The 18,681-nt window shown below is 44.3% G+C and overlaps 1 protein-coding gene across 1 annotated transcript in view; it reads left to right on the top strand.

Moving 5' to 3' along the window:
• LOC135549437 (nectin-1-like) overlaps nucleotides 1–17,623 on the top strand; it is a 28,541-nt gene extending 10,918 nt beyond the window's left edge. The window contains exons 7-11 of the mRNA XM_064979406.1: nucleotides 3,284–3,401; nucleotides 6,378–6,529; nucleotides 6,618–6,759; nucleotides 16,743–16,812; nucleotides 17,318–17,623. Coding sequence (XP_064835478.1) covers nucleotides 3,284–3,401; nucleotides 6,378–6,529; nucleotides 6,618–6,759; nucleotides 16,743–16,812; nucleotides 17,318–17,623 — 788 coding nt within the window. The remainder of the gene's footprint in view (nucleotides 1–3,283; nucleotides 3,402–6,377; nucleotides 6,530–6,617; nucleotides 6,760–16,742; nucleotides 16,813–17,317) is intronic.
• Nucleotides 17,624–18,681: the final 1,058 nt, after the last annotated feature.

Below are 18,681 nucleotides of genomic sequence, written 5' to 3'. Positions count from 1 at the left end.
GGGACGGCCAGGTCTTGGTAGATTTGCAGTGGTCTGATACTCCTTCTATTTCAATATTATCGATTGCACAGTGCTCCTTGGGATGTTTAAAGCTTGGGAAATCTTTTTGTATCCAAATCCGGCTTTAAACTTCTTCACAACAGTATCTCGGACCTGCCTGGTGTGTTCCTTGTTCTTCATGATGCTCTCTGCGCTTTTAACGGACCTCTGAGACTATCAAAGTGCAGGTGCATTTATACGGAGACTTGATTACACACAGGTGGATTGTATTTATCATCATTAGTCATTTAGGTCAACATTGGATCTTTCAGAGATCCTCACTGAACTTCTGGAGAGAGTTTGCTGCACTGAAAGTAAAGGGGCTGAATAATTTTGCACGCCCAATTTTTCAGTTTTTGATTTGTTAAAAAAGTTTGAAATATCCAATAAATGTCGTTCCACTTCATGATTGTGTCCCACTTGTTGTTGATTCTTCACAAAAAGATACAGTTTTATATCTTTATGTTTGAAGCCTGAATTGTGGCAAAAGGTCGCAAAGTTCAAGGGGGCCGAATACTTTCGCAAGGCACTGTAATGCACATAGTATCAAACATTGACTGCAGGATTTATTTGAAATAATTGAAACCTAATTTCAACTCTTTCTACATGTCCAGTATAGGCTTTCTGAACAGTGACATGATCGGCCTGAACGGTCTGTGTACTTTTTAACATTTCCTATTAGATGACAAGATAAAAATGCGGAAAGGGTCGTTCTTCGTTTATTTGATTTGAATCTGAAATCAAACACATAAACGGTTTTGTTTTTTGTTTTTATTGTCTAAAGGAAATATGAAATGAAAAACTGAACAATGATTTGATTATTCAAATGTTGTGTTATTAATTATCGGTTCTGGTTCGACCCGTGCACTGTACGTTTTTGCCAATTAACAGGAATGGCTTCTTGACAACACAGAAAATGATAAATGGGTCATTCATGTTTTTGATCTGATATCATTATTTATTAAAAAAATGTTTCTCATTCCAATGATTTGAGGCTTGACAGTCACTGCAGTTGGTCATGTGACCAGTCCTGAGTCCAAATTGATCTAGGTTGGTGAGACAGTCACTTCCACAACATTTACAACCTTAACGCCTAACCTATAACCTAGGTTGATAGGCTCTATAATATGCCACCAATCTCTTCAGTGCCAACAAGCTTAGACAACATGACAACATAGGCAAACAGTCACAGTCTGGTGAAATTCACGCGTCAGAACAGTTTGTAATTTTGCCTATGTCAGGATTTGTCCATTTGTGATGAGCATATAAGCTACATCAATAATAAGGTATAATAAGGTTTGATAGAATACCTCTGTCCATGGACCTATAGCATATGACCTGCCCTTTTAAACTCTGATGCACAACTGTGCGTTAAAGGGTCCTGGAGGGCAGGTAATTTGTCCCAGGTGATGCATTGGGCAGACCGCACCACTCTCTGGAGAGCCCTACGGTTGTGGGCGATGCAGTTACCGTACGGTGATACAGCCAGACAGAATGCTCTCAATTGTGCATCTGTAAATGTTTGTGAAGGTTTTAGGTGGCAAGCTAAATTTCTTCAGCCTCCTGAGGTTAAAGAGGCACTTTTGAGCCTTCTTCACCACACTGCCTGTGTGGGTGTACCATTTCAGTTTGTCAGTGATGTGTACGCCGAGAAACTTTAATCTTTCCACCTTCTCCACTGCGGTCCCATCAATGTGGATAGGGGTGTGCTCCCTCTGCTGTTTCCTGAAGTCCACGATCATCTCCTTTGTTTTGTTGATGTTGAGTGAGAAGTTATTTTCCTGACACCACACTCCCAGAGCCCTCACCTCCTCCCTGTAAGCTGTCTCGTCATTGTTGGTAATCAAACCTACTACTGTCGTCCTAAACTTGATGATTGAGTTGGAGGCATGCATGGACATGCAGTCATGGGCAAACAGGGAATACAGGAAGGGGCGAAGAACGCAGCCTTGTAGGGCCCCAGTGTTGAGCATCAGCAAAGCGGAGGTGTTGTTTCCTACCTTCACCACCTGGGGGCAGCCCGTCTGGAAGTCCATGACCCAGTTGCACTGGATGGCGTTCAGACCCAGGGCCTCGAGCTTAATGATGAGCTTGGAGGGTACTCTGGTGTTGAATGCTGAGCTATAGTCAATGAACAGCATTCTTACATTGGTCTACAACTGGTTCCATGACCATCCCAGGTTTACAATTTTCTTTCTCCCACCATATTCCCAATTTTTCAACCCAATTGAGGAATTTCAGCATGGTGGTGGAAGATGTATGATGTCAAACCCCATGAACGTATGGCCCTTCTCCAGGCAATGGTGGAGGCATGTGGTGACATTCCAGCAGAGTCCTGTCAGGGGTGGATGCATCATGCCAAGGAGAATATCGCCTGTGATGTTTATGAAAATCTGTGGCCGGAACAGAACAGCAGACATGACTGATTTTGTTTTCACAATGGATTATTTGTTTCTGATTTCATTGTATTTTCACAGTTTCTTTATATATTTAATGCAATTGATCTAACATACAGTACAGTAGTACCAATAGGCCTATTTGTCTTCCTTTCCATATGCAAAATATATTTACTTTATGTTTGCATTTTTACTGTATGTGCGCATACAGTATGCTGTTTTACATGTATTGAGTCATGTTGAAATATCAAACTTACATTTTTGCATTTGTGTTCCTTTCTTGTTTGAGTACACACAAACAATATGCAGTATAATAACAAAATCTTAGTCTTTACACTGAAATAGGTTCTGATAGTAGTGTTTTGAATAGGTCACATTAGTGTGATCTCAGTTGTCACTAAGTTAGATTAATTTGATGTGTGTGTGTGTAATTTGTATACAGTTTCATTTTGTATACAGAGTTTCCTTTTGATTGCTGTGTTTCATTTTCCAAGATGTCTGTGGGGTTTGGGGAAATTGGTTAACTGTTTTGTCTTTAGAGGTTTGAGTATCTGAGATTTCGTTTCAGCAAAGGTGTGCTAACAATTGGGAAAAACTGTAAGAAGTCATTGAAAATAAATGCCCTTTTTTTCAATGATTGAATTGTAATTGTAGTTGTAGTTTACTTCCTTCAATTAGAATTAAACCCAACCCTGATACACACATTCACACACACTCCAGTGCACATACACACACTTTCACCGTCCCACTGACTTACTCACTTGTGCAAATTATTGAAAGTGGCTCTGGATAAAAGTATTTTCTAAATGGCATATATGAAAGTATTCTATATTATTATTTTACATCAGATGAACCAGAGGTGTCAGTGGAGGGGTTCGATGGGAACTGGTACCTGGACCGTCAGAATGTTGAGCTCACATGTCTGACCGATGCCAACCCACCTGTCTCTCTGTTCCAGTGGAGAATGTGAGTAACCGCTGACCTCTAACCCCTAACCTCTAACCCTATGTGTAATTGTGAGTATAACAGTGGCATAGCGATATAAAGAGGGCGCTAGATGGATGTAGCTTGTTTTAGCATGGACAGCACCATTGAGGAATGTGTTAACCTCTACTGACTCCCCATCCCGCATGCGGGAGCGTAATCATCGCCTGACACTAATTAGCATAACGCAACGGACATAAATATACCTAGAAAATATTCCTATTCATGAAAATCACAAATGAAATATATTGAGACACAGCTTAGCCTTTTGTTAATCACCCTGTCATCTCAGATTTACAAAATATGCTTTACAGCCAAAGCTAGACAAGCATTTGTGTAAGTTTATCGATAGCCTAGCATAGCATAGCATTTTGTCCAGCTAGCAGCAGGTAACTTGATCACGGAAATCAGAAAAGCAATCAAATTAAATTGTTTACTTTTGATGAGTTTCGGATGTTTTCACTCACGAGATTCCCAGTTAGATAGCAAATGTTCCTTTTTTCCCAAAATATTATTTTTGTAGGCGAAATAGCTCCATTTGTTCTTCACGTTTGCCTAGGAATCGCCCCGAAATTGCAGTCATGAACACTGCGAAAAATATTCCAAATTAGCTCCATAATATCGACAGAAACATGGCAAACGTTGTTTATAATCCAATATCTATTCGATAATATATCCATCGGGAAAATTAGTTTTTCAGTAGGACCGATTGGAGTAATGGCTACCTCTGTATTTTACGCGAGAATCTCTCTGGGGGCATCAGGTGACCACTTGCGCAATGTAGCCGCCTACGGCTATTCTTCAACATAAATGCGTAAAACTACGTCACAATGTTGTAGACAGCTTGGGGAATACGTAGAAAGCGTAATCTGGTTGATAGCACATTCACAGCTCAATAGGGACTCATTGGAACGCAGCACTTTCAAAATATGGGGCACTTCCGGATTGGATTTTTCTCAGGCTTTCACCTGCAACATCAGTTCTGTTATACTCACATACAATATCTTTACAGTTTTGGAAACATTAGAGTGTTTTCTATCCTAAGCTGTCAAATATATGCATATTCTAGCATCTTGTCCTGACAAAATATCCCGTTTAAAACGGGAAAGATTTTTTTCCAAAAATGAAAATACTCCCCCTAGAGTCGCAACAGGTTTTAACCTCTTGAAACTCCCCATCCCGGATCCGGGATTGTGACTAAGCCTCAGGCTCATTAGCATAACGCAACGTTAACGATTTCTGAAAATCGCAAATAAAATTAAAATAATGCGTTTGCTCTCAAGCTTAGCCTTTTCTTAACAACACTGTCATCTCAGATTTTCAAAATATGCTTTTGAACCATAGAAATGGACTAATTTGTGTAAGAGTATGCAAAGCTAGCATAGCATTTTGTGTAGCATGTAGCACGCAACATTTTCACAAAAGCCAGATAACCAAATAAATAAAATCATTTACCTTTGAAGAGCTTCTGATGTTTTCAATGAGGAGACTCCCAGCCACATACCAGATGCGCAGTGTTTCCTGAAAGGGTCTGTGTGTAGGAGAAATCGTTCCATTTTCTACATTGCGCCTGGCTACCGAAACGAACCGAAAATGCAGTCACCTACAACGTGAAACTTTTTCCGGATTAGCTACATAATATCGACCGAAACATGGCAAACGTTGTTTGGAATCAATCCTCAAGGTGTTTTTTCACATATCTCTTCATTGACATGCAGTTCGTGGAAGCTTGCTTCTCTCTCTGTGTCCCATGGAAAAATACTGGCAGGTGACTTTTGCGCACCAATTTCGGCGCAGGACACCGGGCGGACACGTGGTAAATGTGGTCTCTTATGGTCAATCTTCCAATGATCTGCCTACAAATACGTCACAATGCTGCAGACACCTTGGGGAAACGACAGAAAGGGCAGACTCATTCCTCTTGCGTTCACAGCCATATAAGGAGATCATGAAAGACAGAGCCTCAAAAATCCTTGTCATTTCCTGGATGCCATGTCATCTTGGTTTTGCCTGAAGCTCACGTTAAAGGGCACGCACAGAGAAGATATTTGTATTTCTGGACACGTCAGAGTGTTTTCTTTCGAACAGTAGCAATTATATGCATAGTCGAGCATCTTTTTGTGACAAAATATCTTGTTTAAAACGGGAACGTTTTTCTTCCAAAAATGAAATAGCGCCACCATAGGTGTAAGAGGTTAATAGTCAAAAGATGGGGCTTCCTATAGGTTAAGGAAGGATCACTAAATTCCATTCAGGTCATCAGGAGTGATCAGCCAATGAATTATAGTGCTGAGAAAACATTCCATAACTGCAGGTGGAAGTAAATCACTAACCTTGTCTTTATACCTGTTCAGACAACATCCTCCAGGGGGCAGTAAATCACTAACCTTGGCTTCATACCTGTTCAGACAACACCCTCCAGGGGGCAGTAAATCACCAACTTGTCTTTATACCTGTTCAAACAACACCCTCCAGGGGGCAGTAAAACACCAACCTTGTCTTTATACATGTTCAGACAACACCCTCCAGGGGGAAGTACATTTTATTTTTTTAACCTTTATTTCACTAGGCAAGTCAGTTAAGAACAAATTATTATGTACAATGACGGCCTAGGAACAGTGAGTTAACTTCCTTGTTCAGGGGCAGAACGACTGATTTTTACCTTGTCAGCTCAGAGATTCGATCTAGCAACTTTTTGGTTACTGGCCCAAACCTTGTCATTATACCTGTTCAGACATCACCCTCTAGGTGACAGTATGCACCTTTTCAGTTTGTTTGCTCCTTTAAAATGGAGAACGCCCTCAATGGTGTCACAGAAGCCATTATGTGATTAAATAAAAAGATGAGTCCTGTTTATAATTCTATGGTCTGTTTGATGTTTATGAAGCTATTCATGTTATGTCATACTTGGAATAATGGCATTCATGTGTGTTTGGGTATGTGTGTGTGTACCTGCAGGTTGAATGGTTCCATACCGAACAGCGTAGAGATCCGTGACAATGTCCTGTTATTTAAAGGACCAATCAGATACGAGGTAGGAGGGACTTATGTCTGCGATGCAACCAATAGCATCGGGACAAGCTCCGCCTTCATGGAGATCAGCATCACAGGTAAGGTCATTTGGTTACAATGGTTACCTGGAGTGTGTGTGCGTGTGTGCGTGTGTGCGTGTGTAACTGTGTTTTTCTCTCTGTGTAGAAGAGCCACTGCCCCAGGTGGGAACGGGTGATGTCTTCAGTGTTCTGGGCATGCTATTGGCTGTGGGGCTGATTCTGGGCGTGGCGATCACTGTGCTGCTTCTTAACAGGAGAAAACAGAGGGGAGAGATGGATGCTGACTCGTATGTATATCTTTAGTTATCAAACCTATTGTTATTTTCTGAATTCTTCTTGACATGGTCAGATAACTCAAGCTGAGAGAGGGTCACATTTTTTCTAATTTGACACACAGAAACTAGAAGCAATGACTGTCAGGATTTGGCCAGGGTTGTTCCGGGTTTTGGTCACTAGATGCCCCCATTGTGCTTTTTGACCTTATGTTTTTTCCCTTGTTCCCCATTATTATTTGCACCTGTACCTCGTTTCTCCTGATTGTATTTAAACCCTTAGTTTCCCTCAGTTCTGGGCTCTGTGTTTGTATGTTAGCACCCAGCCCTAGTGTTCTGTGTTTTCTTGTCGAGTCCGGTGGATGCTCTTGTGGAATTCTGTTTTTGTTTTTGAGTGTCTCTTGAGGCTTTTTTGTGCTATTCCTACCACCTTTTGGATTTGCCATTTTTGTATTTAAGGACTTCTCCTTTTTACTTTGTTAAATACACCGTCTTAAGTACTGCTGTGTCTGCCTCATCTTCTGGGTTCTGCTGACTATTCGTGGCTCAGTTGGTTAAGTGACTGTTTCTCACTCCGGAGACCCAGGTTCGTAACCGGGTCCTGACAGAAACACAGAGCCAAAAATGAACCCAGAGGCAGCCAGTTCCCAGGACCTTTTTGCCATGCTGTCCCACCACCAGGAGACTGTCCAACGCCACGAAGCCGCCCTGGTTCAGCAAGAGGCCTTAATGGCTAGACATTCTCATCTTCTGACGGAGATGCTGACTTCCATTAAGCAAATATCTGATCGTCTTACCCCGGCAACAGTTCCCGTCCCAGTACCTCAGATTCACGTACCCATGGCAGTTAACCCCCTGGCTGAACCTCGTCTTCCACCTCCCCAACGGTTCTCAGGTGATCCAAGTGCTTGTAAAGGGTTTCTCACCCAATGTTCTCTCTCCTTTGAGCTACAACCCTCGTCGTTTCCCACCGACCGGTCTAAGATCGCTTATATCATCACCCTGCTGTCGGAAAAAGCCCTGGCCTGGGCTACTGCTGTGTGGGATGCCCATAGTTCCTGCTGTGCCAGCTACTCTGCCTTTGCTGAGGAATTCAAACGAGTGTTTCAAGGCCCAAGCAGTGGTTCTGACTCAGCCAAACAGCTCCTGACTCTCCACCAAGGTTGGCGCAGCGTGACGGACTATGCCATCCAGTTCCGCACGGTGGCAGCAGCAAGTGGCTGGAACAACGAGGCGCTCACGGTGTGCTTTCTGAAAGGCCTTTCCGACACTATCCAAGATGAACTGGCCACTCGGGAACCACCGGACAATCTCGAGTCCCTGATCAAGTTGGCCTCACGCATTGACCAGCGTCTGAGAGAGAGAGAACTCAACCGTAGACCTCTAGCCCCTATCAGTCCCAGCTCCGAGTCCCCACCTTTATCCTCGCTGGCTCCATCGGAACCCATGCAGATTGGACGCATCTCCCAGGCTGAGAGAGACCGCCGGATGAGGGAGCGACGCTGTCTATATTGCGTCAAACCGGGCCATTTCCGTTCCACGTGTCCCGGGCTCCAGGGAAACGCTCTGTCCCGTACAGACCGGGGGGAACTGTAATGGGAAACAACCTCCTCCCATCCGTCCAACTCCCGTCTGCTCATTCCAGTCACCCTCTCCTGGGACAACCACAAGCTTCACCTTCAAGCCTTGGTAGACTCTGGAGCCGCAGGTAACTTCATGGATGGTGTCTGGGCGAAGGAGAATGGCGTTCCCTCTGAACCACTAAGTGAACCCATGAGGGTCACTACATTGGATGGAAGCCCTTTGGGATCTGGACTTGTCACTCATGTCACTACCTCCTTGCGACTTTCAGTTTCACAACACCAGGAATTGATGAACTTTCATTTGATCTCCTGTTCCGAGTTCCCTCTCGTCCTTGGATACCCCTGGCTTCACAGCCATAACCCTCACATCGACTGGTCTGTGGGCACTATCAAGCAGTGGGGTCCTACGTGCCAAGCTACTTGTATTTTCCAGAATTCCCCGAGTTCTACTCCCGAGTCTTTAGAATCCATCGACCTGACCCGAGTTCCCGAGTGTTACCATGACCTCAAACTGGTGTTTAGCAAACAGAGGGCCACCATGCTACCACCCCATAGACCTTACGATTGCCCCATCGACCTGTTTCCGGGTACTTGCCCCCCAGGGGTCGGATCTTTTCCCTATCTCCACCCGAACGAGCTGCTATGGTTCCCTACATCAAGGACGCTCTGGAAGCAGGCCTCATGCGTCCATCCACCTCCCCGGCGGGAGCAGGGTTTTTCTTTGTGGCCAAGAAAGACGGTGGATTACGTCCTTGCATCGACTACCGGGGACTCAATGCCATAACCGTCCGTAACCGTTACCCGCTACCCCTTATGGCCACAGCCTTCGAGCTGCTCCAGGAAGCAGTTGTTTTCACTAAGCTTGACCTGCGGAACGCATACCATCTTGTGCGGATCAGACCTGGTGACGAGTGGAAGACCGCTTTCAACACGCCTACTGGTCACTATGAATACTTGGTGATGCCCTTCGGCCTGACCAACGCCCCAGCGGTGTTCCAAGCGCTCATAAACGATGTGCTTAGGCATATGCTTAACATATTTGTGTTCGTTTACTTGGATGACATCCTCATCTTTTCGAGCTCCCTTCAAGAACACACTAAGCATGTCAGACAAGTACTCAAACGCCTCCTGGACAGCCATCTGTACGTTAAGCCGGAAAAATGTGAATTCCATTCATCCCGAGTACAATTCCTGGGATTTGTAGTGGAACCCGGTCGAGTCCAAATGGACCCCAGGAAGGTAGGGGCGGTAGCGGATTGGCCCACCCCAAATCCGTTAAGGAAGTTCAGCGTTTCCTGGGCTTCACAAACTTTTACCGCAAGTTCATCAAGACCTTCAGCTTGGTGGCAGCCCCTCTCTCAGCTTTAACCAAGGGTGGCAATGCAAGGTTTTTGTGGGGAAGAGAAGCTGAGACGGCCTTCCAAGGACTCAAGCAGCGCGTTCTCTCTGCTCCCATCCTGATACTACCGACTACGGATGAACCATTTGTGGTGGAGGTAGACGCATCAGAGGTTGGTGTTGGAGCTGTCCTGTCTCAGAGGGGTGAAGACAAGAAGCTTCATCCGTGCGCTTTCTTCTCACACCGGCTTACCCCGACTGAGAGGAACTACGATGTGGGGGATCGTGAACTCCTAGCGGTTAAGATGGCATTGAAGGAATGGAGACACTGGCTCGAGGGGCTTCTCACCCGTTTCAAGTGCTTACGGACCACAAATCTGGAGTATATCCAGCAGGCAAAGCGGTAGAACTCTAGACAAGCTAGATGGTCTCTTTTCTTCAATCGATTCCAGTTTATCCTCACCTATCGGCCCGGGTCGAAGAATCTCAAACCGGATGCCCTGTCCCGAGTCTACGCTCCTGCCATTCGAGATGACACGGACATGCCTGTCCTTCCTGCTGCTAAGATTGTGGCTCCGATCTCGTGGCAAGTTGAGGATACCGTGAGACGTGCTCAAGCTAGCGAACCGGACCCGAAAGGAGGTCCTGCCAATCGGTTGTTTGTCCCCAAGGCAGTGAGGACTCAGGTCCTTCTGTGGGGGCACTCCTCTCGCCTCACCTGTCATCCGGGCGTAGGTCGCACCTTGGAGTTCATCCAGCGTAAGTTCTGGTGGCCTACCATAAGAGAAGACGTTGCCACTTTTGTCAATGCCTGTCCCGTGTGCTGCCAGGGCAAATCTTCTCACCTCCGCCCTCAAGGACTCCTTCACCCTTTACCTGTTCCCCACAGACCCTGGTCCCATATCTCATTGGACTTTATTACTGGACTTCCTCCATCCCATGGCAATACTACTATCCTAGTCATAATCGACAGGTTTTCAAAGGCGGCCAGGTTCGTCCCTCTGACTAAGTTACCTTCTGCCAAGGAAACGGCTGAGTTGGTAATTAATCATGTGTTCCGAGTCTTCGGCATTCCTCAAGATATGGTTTCTGACAGAGGTCCCCAGTTCGCCTCAAGGTTTTGGAAGGCCTTCTGCCAACTCATGGGGGCTTCTGCCAGTCTATCTTCAGGGTACCATCCGAGTCCAACGGCCAAACAGAGAGGATGAATCAAGAGCTGGAATCCACCCTCCGATGTATGACTCGTGACAACCCGTCCACATGGTCATCCTTTATTGTTTGGGCCGAATACGCGCACAACACCTTGCGCTCCTCCTCCACTGGTATGTCCCCGCACGAGTGTCAGTTTGGCTATGCTCCTCCATTGTTCCCGGACCAGGAGGCAGAAGTCAGAGTGCCTTCAGCCTTGAGGTTCGTCAGACGCTGTCGGCTTATGTGGAGGAAGACCCGTCTTAATCTTATGCGTTCCTCACAGAGGTACCAACAACAAGCCAACAGCGTCGCCGTCCCGGGCCTACCCTGCGCCCCGGCCAGAGAGTCTGGCTCTCCACAAGAAACTTACCTCTACGGGTGGAGTCTCGCAAGCTGTCCCAAAAATACATCGGTCCCTTCAAGGTTGCCAGGAGAGTTAACCCAGTTTCTTATCGCCTACACTTACCCAGATCCCTTAAGATGAATCCCACATTTCACATTTCATTGTTAAAACCTGTTGTTTTTTCTCCCCTTGTCCCGGCAGACAGACCTCCCCCTCCGCCTCGTGTCATTGGAGGCCAGCCGGCTTATACCGTCCATCGGTATAAGCCACAGCATGATGCTGCCACAACCATGCTTCACAGTGGGGATGGTGCTCTCGGGGTAATGAGAGGTGTTTGGTTTTGCGCCAGAGATAGTGTTTTCCTTGATGGCCAAAAAGCTCAATTTTAGTCTCATCTGACCAGAGTACCTTCTTCCATATGTTTGGGGAGTCTCCCACATGCCTTTTGTCAAACACCAAACATGTTTGCTTATTCATTTATTTAAGCAATGGCTTTTTTCCGGACACTCTTCCGTAAAGCCCAGCTCTGTGGAGTGTACGGCTTAACGTGGTCCTATGGACATGTACTCCTATCTTTGTTGTGGAGCTTTGCATTTCCTTCAGGTTTATCTGTGGTCTCTTTGTTGCCTCTGATTAATGCCCTCCTTGCCTGGTCTGTGATTTTTGGTGGGCAGCCCTTTCTTGGCAGGTTTGTTGTAGCGCCATATTCTTTACATTTTTTTGTAATGGATTTAATGGTGCTCTGTGGGATGTTCAAAGATTCAGATATTTTTTTTATAACCGAACTCCCATCTGTACTTCGCCACAACTTCGCCACAACTTTGTCCCTGACCTGTTTGGAGAGCTCCTTGGTCTCCATGGTGTCACTTGCTTGGTGGTGCCCCGTACGTAGTGGTGTTGCAGACTCTGGGGCCTTTCAGAACAGGTGTATATATTCTGAGATCATGTGACAGATCATGTGACACTTAGATTCTACACAAGTGTACTTTATTTAACTAATTATGTGACTTCTGAAGGTAATTGGTTGCACCAGATCTTATTTAGGGGCTTCATAGCAAAGGGGGTGAATGCATATGCACGCACCACTTTTCCATTTGTTATTTTGGGGAATTTTTTTGTTATTTTTTAACTTTCACTTCACCAATTTGGACTATTTTCTGTATGTCCATTACATGAAATCCAAATTAAAATCCATTTAAATTACATATTTTAATTAAACAAAATTGGAAAAATGCCAAGGGGGATGAATACTTTTGCAAGGCACTGTATGTGTATGCATTTGTCTGTGCCAATGTCTGTGTTGCTTCACAGTCCCCGCTGTTCTATAGGGTATTTTTAATCTGTTTTTTAAATTTGATTGTACTGATTGTATGAGTTACTAGATAGAGTAACCTGGATTAGGCTCTGTTAGACAGTTAACTCTTTGTCAGGACCCGGTTACGAACCTGGGTCTCCGGAGTGAGAAACAGTCACTTAACCAACTGAGCCACGAATAGTCAGCAGAACCCAGAAGATGAGGCAGACACAGCAGTACTTAAGACGGTGTATTTAATAAAGTAAAAAGGAGAAGTCCTTCAATACAAAAATGGCAAATCCAAAAGGTGGTAGGAATAGCACAAAAAAGCCTCAAGAGATACTCAAAAACAAAAACAGAATTCCACAAGAGCATCCACCGGAATCGACAAGAATACACAGAACATTAGGGCTGGGTGCTAACATACAAACACAGAGCACAGAACTGAGGGAAACTAAGGGTTTAAATACAATCAGGGGAAACGAGGCACAGGTGCAAATAATAATGGGGAACAAGGGAAAAAACATAAGGTCAAAAAGCACAATGGGGGCATCTAGTGACCAAAACCCGGAACAACCCTGGCCAAATCCTGACACTCTTCATCCACAATATAACAGGGGGTGTGATTTCACTCCGCAGAGGACTACCAACTTGAAACTCGTAATCGCTTTCATGGACATCCATAAGATGAACCACACTGAATTTGTGGTTGTACCTAAAATATAAATGCAACATGAAACAATTTCAAAGATTTGACTGAGTTACAGTTCATATAAGGAAATCAGTCTGCAGAATTAAATTCATTAGGCCCTAATCAATTTCACATGATTGGGACAACAGATATGCATCTATTGGTCTCAGATACCTTAACCTCTAGTGTCGAGCAATCCTGTATCCGGGAAAATAATCATAGCCTCAAGCTCATTACCATAACGCAACGTTTCCTTTTCATGAAAATCGCAAATGAAATGAAATAAATATATTGAAACACAAGCTTAGCCTTTTGTTAACAACACTGTCATCTTAGATTTTCAAAATATGCTTTTCAACCAAAACTACACAAGCATTTGTGTAAGAGTATTGATAGCCTAGCATAGCATTAAGCCTAGCATTCAGCAGGCAACATTTTCACAAAAACAAGAAAAGCATTCAAACAAAATAATTTACCTTTGAAGAACTTCGGATGTTTTCAATGACGAGACTCTCAGTTAGATAGCAAATGTTCATTTTTTCCTAAAAGATTATTTGTGTAGGAGAAATAGTTCCGTTTTGCTCATCACGTTTGGCTAAGAAACATGGCAAAACGTTGTTTACAATCAATCCTCAAGGTGTTTTTCACATATCTATTTGATAATCTATCAGTGATGGCAGTTGGGATTCTCCTCAGAAGCAAACGGAAAAATACTGCAGCTGGAGATTACGCAATAATTGCGACGGAGGACTCCAAGCGACCACCTGGTAGATGTAGTCTCTTATGGTCAATCTTCCAATGATATGCCTACAAATACTTCACAATGCTGCAGACACCTTGGAGAAAACGTGGAAAACGTAAGCTGACTCCTAGCTCCTCCACAGCCATGTAAGCTGACTCCTAGCTCCTCCACAGCCATATAAGGAGTCATTGCCATGAGGCGGTTTCAAAAAATGTGTCACTTCCTGATTGGATTTTTATCTGGGGTTTTTCTGTAACATCAGTTCTGTGGCACTCACAGACAATATCTTTGCAGTTTTGGAAACGTCAGAGTGTTTTCTTTCCAAAGCTGTCAATTACATGCATAGTCGAGCATCTTTTCGTGACAAAATATCTTGTTTAAAATGGGAACGTTTTTCTTCCAAAAATTAAAATACCTATATCCAAGAAGTTAAATTAAAAAAAGGGGCATGGATCAGAAAACCAGTTAGTGTCTGGTGTTCACACCATTTGTCCTTCGCATAGAGTTGATCCGGCTGTTGATTGTGGCTGGATATTGGCGGGAACTGGAACACGCTGTCGTACATGTCGATCCAGAGCATCCCAAACATGCTCAATGGATAACAGATCTAGTGATTATGCAGGCCATGGAAGAACTGGGATATTTTCAGCTTTCTGGAATTGTTTACAGATTCTTGTGACATGGGGCCGTGCATCATCATGCTGAAACATGAGGTGATGGCGGTGTATGAATGGCACGACAATGGGCCTCAGGATCTCGTCACAGTATCCCCGTACATTCAAATTCTCAGTGATAAAATGCAAATGTGTTTGTCAGTAGCTTATGCATGCCCATATCATAACCACACCTCCTCCATGGGGCACTCTGTTCCCAATGTTGACATCTTTAAACGGCTTGCCCACATGACGTATGTTGTCTGCCATCTGTCCGGTACAGTTGAAACCGGGATTCATCCGGTTTCAAATCAGACCACACTTCTCCAGCATGCCAGTGGCCATTGAAGGTGAGCATTTGCCCACTGAAGTCGGTTACGACGCTGAACTGCAGTCAGGTCAAGACCCTGATGAGTACAACTAACCCAATTGAGATGGTTTGGGTGAGATGAGTTGGACTGCGGAGTGAAGGAAAGCAGCCAATAAGTGCTCAGCATATGTGGGAACTCCTTCAAGGCTGTTGAAAAAGCATTCCAGGCGACTACCTCATGAAGCTGGTTGAGAGAATGTGTGTGCAAAGCTGTCATCAAGGCAAAGGGTGGCTAATTTGAATAATCTAAAATATAACATATATTTGGATGTGTTTATTAACACTTTTTTGGTTACTACATGATTTTATCAGACCAGTGTCAGGCCTGGATTCGCCATGCCCGAAGATTCTTCCAAGATGATTGGCTAATGAAGGGTTAGGGTTAGGGTTAGCGTTAGGGTTAGGGGTTAACCCTAACCCTATCCATTGTGATGTGGATGAGAACCTGTGGCCAAATCCACAAGACTGGTTTGATGGAGATATATAGAAGTACATTAATCAATCTTTTGTATTGCTTCTTACAGTCAGGTGAGGAACACTGCAGTTGACCGTTAACTGTTTTTTATTTTTTAGTAGCTAATTATTTTTGCTTTAATTCAAAGAAACCTATGTTGTGATATTGTATTTCATCAATAAATGTCATTCTGTTCAATGATTCCACTGTGTCTGTAGTATTCGCTCTACTAGTTATTTTACAGTGATGTATTTACGTGTAGTAGCATAATGAAACATGTATCACGTATTTTGTACTACAATATTTAATGGTTGTACGAACAACTACACAGTGAAACTATCGGTATTTTGTGTGTGGGTGATCTAAATGAATGTTCCTATGGTATTTCATGATAAATTAGTTATTTGAACCAATGATTCTGCAAGTGCAAGGTTTCTTTAAAGATATGAATGCACAATGCAATGTTTTGAACTTTGGACAGCCTGTGTTACAAGTGATGACCGTTTTGAGTTTTGTGTCTAGAGTTTTGAAAATTGACCACAAGGTTCTGAAATTAGTGCCAAAGTAATTGTTCAAAACTGTAACTGAACCAATGCACATTGGTACATGCCATTTGGTATGTATACCTTATGCATATGTCCTTAGAAACTGTGTGAATTTAAATGGCCAGACCAGTTGGTGGCACAATAGATGTTGTTGGGATTATTTATCAAATGGACTTTGCCTCATGTTTTGAATGTTCGATTTAAATTATGCAGATGAACAATGTGAAATATTAGTCGAATTGTCACCATAATAAACTCAATACATAAAGTAATGACTTTAAGAAGGATAACCTGCTGTATTCAAAGACAAACAACTTACAGCACTAGACTAAACTTCACTTGCGTACTCCTTGTGGTATTTAGAGATAAATAAGGTAATGCCTTCACTGACTGATTGTCAATTCCTTTCCCACCCCTTCCCTACTACCTTCTTGGGGTTCCCGAGTGGCGCAGTAGTCTAAGCCACTGCAGCTCAGTGTAAGACGCATCACTACAGGCCCTGGTTCAAAGCCAGGCTGTATCACAACCAGCTGTGATTGGGCATCCTGTAGGACGGCGCGCAATTGGCCCAGCGTCGTCTGGGTTTGGCCGGTGTAGGCCGTCATTGCAAATAAGAATTTGTTCTTAACTGACTTAGTTAAATAAAATGATCTGATGGTCTATGCATATTTATAGTTTAAATCATTTATTTTTATTTCACTGCTTTACTCTCTCTGTCTCTCTCTCCATTTCCCTCCCTCCCTCTCTCTCTCTTCCTCTCTCTCACTCTCGCTCTCTCTCTCCCCATCTCTCAGGACAGACTCTGCTCCTTCTCTTAAACTGGCTCCTCCTCCTGCCAGGAGAAAACCTGGTGATGAGTTCCAGGTAGAGGAATGTGTGTATGTGTCTGTGTGTCTTTGTGCGTGTGTGTGTATGTGTGTGTGTCTATGTGTGTCTGTGTGTTTTTGTGTGTTATTGTGGTGTGTGTATTTGTGTGTGCTCCCCAACACAGCAGACTATCTACCTGTCTGTCTCTCTTCTCTTCACAGCGGACTAACTACATGTCTGTCATCTCTTCACAGCAGACTAACTACCTGTCTTTCTCTCTTCTCTTCACAGCGGACTAACTATCTACCTGTCTGTCTCTTTTCTCTTCACAGCGGACTAACTATCTACCTGTCTGTCTCTCTTCTCTTCACAGCGGACTAACTACATGTCTGTCATCTCTTCACAGCAGACTAACTACCTGTCTTTCTCTCTTCTCTTCACAGCGGACTAACTATCTACCTGTCTGTCTCTTTTCTCTTCACAGCGGACTAACTATCTACTTGTCTGTCTCTTTTCTCTTCACAGCGGACTAACTATCTACCTGTCTGTCTTCTCTTCACAGCGGTCAGGGAGGGTGTATGAGGACCTCCCCAACACAGCGGACTATGTCAGCTACCGACTGGCCTGCAACAAGGATGACTACCCAGAACCCTACTCTCCCCCCATCAACCCTCCCCTCTCCCTCCCCGACTCTCCACCTATCAACCCTCCCCTCTCTTTCCTCTCCCAGCACGCCTACACCCACTCCAACAATACCTTCTCCCCCGCCTCCCATCCCTCCTCTGTCTTCAGATATCCTTCCCTCCCCTCCCTATCCCCCCCTCCAGGCCTTGCACCCTACACCTTCCCTAAAGAACAGTATGTCTGACCTGTATCCACTGACCTGTAACACCTCTCTAGAGACCATGGACCAACAGCTTTTCTCTGTCTTCTGTTCCCCTCTCCTTCATCTTCTGTTCATCCATTGACCTCAGAATGTTTTCCAATCCTAGATATGAGTGTGTGTGTGTGTTTAAAGTGTGTTTTTTGCAAGGGGGCATTGTCATGCTGAAACAGGAAAGGGCCTTCCCCAAACTGTTACCACAAAGTTGGAAGCACAGAATTCAATGTTATTGAATTATTTCCCTTCACTGGAACTAAGATGCCTAGCCCGAACCATGAACAACTGCCCCAGACCATTATTCCTCCTTCGCCAAACTTTACAGTTGGCACTATGCATACGAGAAGGAAGCGTTCTCCTGGCATCCACCAAACCCAGATTCCTCAGATAGCCAGATAATGAAGAGTGATTCATAACTCCATAGAACGTGTTTCCACTGCTCCAAAGTCCAATGGCGGCAAGATTTACACCACTCCAACGGATGCTTGGCATTGCGCATGGTGATCTTAGGCTTGTGTGCGGCTGCTCGGCCATTTAATGAACCTCCCGACGAACAGTGCTGACGTTGCTTCCAGAAGCAGTTTGGAACTCAGTAGTGAGTGTTGCAACCGATGACAGGCGATGTTTACGGTGATATGCGCCTCAGCACTACGCAGTCCCGTTCTGTGAGCTTATGTGGCCTACCATTTCACAGCTGAGCCGCTGCTGCTCCTAGACATTTCCACTTCACAATAACAGCACTTACAGTAGACGGGGCAGCTCTAGCAGGTCAGAAATTTGATTAACTGACTTGTTGGAAAGGTGGCATCCTTTGACGGCTTCACGTTGAAAGTCACTAAGGTCTTCAGTAAGGCCATTCTACTGCAAATGTTTGTATGTGGAGATTACATGGGTGTGCGCTCAATTTTATACACCTGTCAGCAACGGCTGAAATAGCACAATCCACTAAGTTGAAGTGGTGTAGCAGCAGCGTATATGATGATTGTATGTGAGTGGGTGTGTCAGTATACTGTATGTATATGTACATATTATGTGTGTGTATGCAG

This window comes from Oncorhynchus masou, chromosome 12 (genome assembly GCF_036934945.1).
Source record: "Oncorhynchus masou masou isolate Uvic2021 chromosome 12, UVic_Omas_1.1, whole genome shotgun sequence".
NCBI classification, from domain to species: domain Eukaryota; kingdom Metazoa; phylum Chordata; class Actinopteri; order Salmoniformes; family Salmonidae; genus Oncorhynchus; species Oncorhynchus masou.
Note: the sequence above shows the minus strand (reverse complement) of the source record. Positions and strands in the feature narration are given on the sequence as shown.